General features: G+C 42.8%; 1 protein-coding gene across 1 annotated transcript in view; it reads left to right on the top strand.

The window, feature by feature from the left end:
- Window positions 1–1,430, top strand: part of CUX1 (cut like homeobox 1) — a 359,047-nt gene extending 357,617 nt beyond the window's left edge. Inside the window, 1 exon segment of the mRNA XM_006036637.2 lies at window positions 673–1,430. Coding sequence (XP_006036699.1) covers window positions 673–1,390 — 718 coding nt within the window. The 3' untranslated portion in view covers window positions 1,391–1,430.
- The last annotated feature ends 200 nt before the right edge of the window (window positions 1,431–1,630 follow it).

Raw genomic sequence — 1,630 nt, 5'->3', positions numbered from 1 at the left:
TCCTGTACAGAGCAGATGACCCATGCACAGCACCATTAAAAGCCAGCCAGTAACTGGGGGGCAGGTTCATTTTCATTGAATTTGAAAGTATGGGGTTGACTTATAGGCAGGGTCAATTTATTTTATAAACAGTACAGTATGTTTCTTAAATTTAAGTTTTCCAAGAGCAAAAATGAAGTCTGTTAATTCCAAACTGCAAGGACTAAATTTGCTCTATTTGCATTATGTAAAATATCATTACTGAAATGAACTGTATGACAGCAAGAGATTTACAGCGAATATATAGTATGCTGTTTGAACTTCATGCAGAGGTGGATTTCTCTAAAAATGTCTTAAGTCTTTACACATCGAGTATTTACACAAAGTGAAAATGCGATTCAACTCAAAATCCCAGATTCAAATATTTTTCCCTCCCACTTCCCTTCCTGCACTTAGGTAAAGAGCTTTTACATTTTTTTTCAAATATTTCTTTACTGAATCATTTGACTTTGGCTATGTAATCCCTTCTAATGATTCAGATTTGGCTTACCTGTCCAGAGCCTGAGGAAAAGGCTTATTGTAAATGTGTTGTAATGTTTCTTGTCAGTTCCTTGAGGAAGCACGTATGTCACTGTGATCTTCAAGTACAAATGGCAACTGCCAAGCTTACCAGGCTTCTATTATGTCTTCTAGGTCTCGCATCCGTCGAGAGCTATTCATTGAAGAAATCCAAGCAGGTAGCCAGGGCCAGGCTGGATCAAGTGACTCTCCTTCAGCCAGGAGCAACAGAGCAGTTCATAGCTCTGAAGGAGACAGCTGTGATGGTGTGGACACAGAAGGCCCACCCGAAGGAAAACAAAGTGGTCTGGAGGCTGATGAGTACAACAATGCAACCACAAAGTCTCAGGGAGGGCAAGCAGAGTCAACTTTTGAAGTGGGGGAAGAGGCACTGCAAGATGTCAGATCTTCAGAGAAAACGGAGTCGTTCCATTTGGGAATGGAGAGCCTGGAGGATACTGATGATGAGGGCAGGCTCAAAGCACCACGTCAAAGTTCACCACCAGGATCTCAAAGTTCAGGAGAAACTCTGGAGACAATGCCAAACTCTGCTACAGAAGAGGATGCCTCTACCTCAGCTGCCTCCACCTCAGTCCTTACAGGGGAGAGCTCCTACAAGTCAAAAGAAAGTTCAGAGAGAATTTCCAGTGTGCCAAGTACAAGTTCCACATTGGCTACAGGCTCACAGAAAACCAACTCTATTCAGAGCTTATTCAACTTTTCCGAGGCAGCAAGCTCCAAGAACACACGAGACAACACCTTGAGGAAAAAGAAAGCAGCAAACTTGAACAACATAATCCACCGTTTAGAGAAGGCCGCTAGTCGAGAAGAGCCCGTTGAATGGGAGTTTTGAGATTAAACTCACCCAACTCTAGAGAGCTGGGGAAGTTAAACTGGACCTCTACTGGTTTTATTGTGTTGCGCACTTACCGCCCTGCAGGCCACAGGGCAAAAACGCCATAGGCCAAGGTGCATATAGAAAACAAAAGGAGCGTTAAGCCCAATTTATGTTTGTGTTTTCAAGGAAGAAAACTGAAATGTGTAGTCAAGCTTTTTTGTACCCTGAAGTGTTTTTATTATTGCCCTAAGTGAT

Source organism: Alligator sinensis, unplaced genomic scaffold (genome assembly GCF_000455745.1).
Source record: "Alligator sinensis unplaced genomic scaffold, ASM45574v1 scaffold1472_1, whole genome shotgun sequence".
NCBI classification, from domain to species: domain Eukaryota; kingdom Metazoa; phylum Chordata; order Crocodylia; family Alligatoridae; genus Alligator; species Alligator sinensis.
The sequence above is the reverse complement of the archived record's forward strand: the minus strand, read 5'-3'. Positions and strand labels throughout refer to the sequence as shown.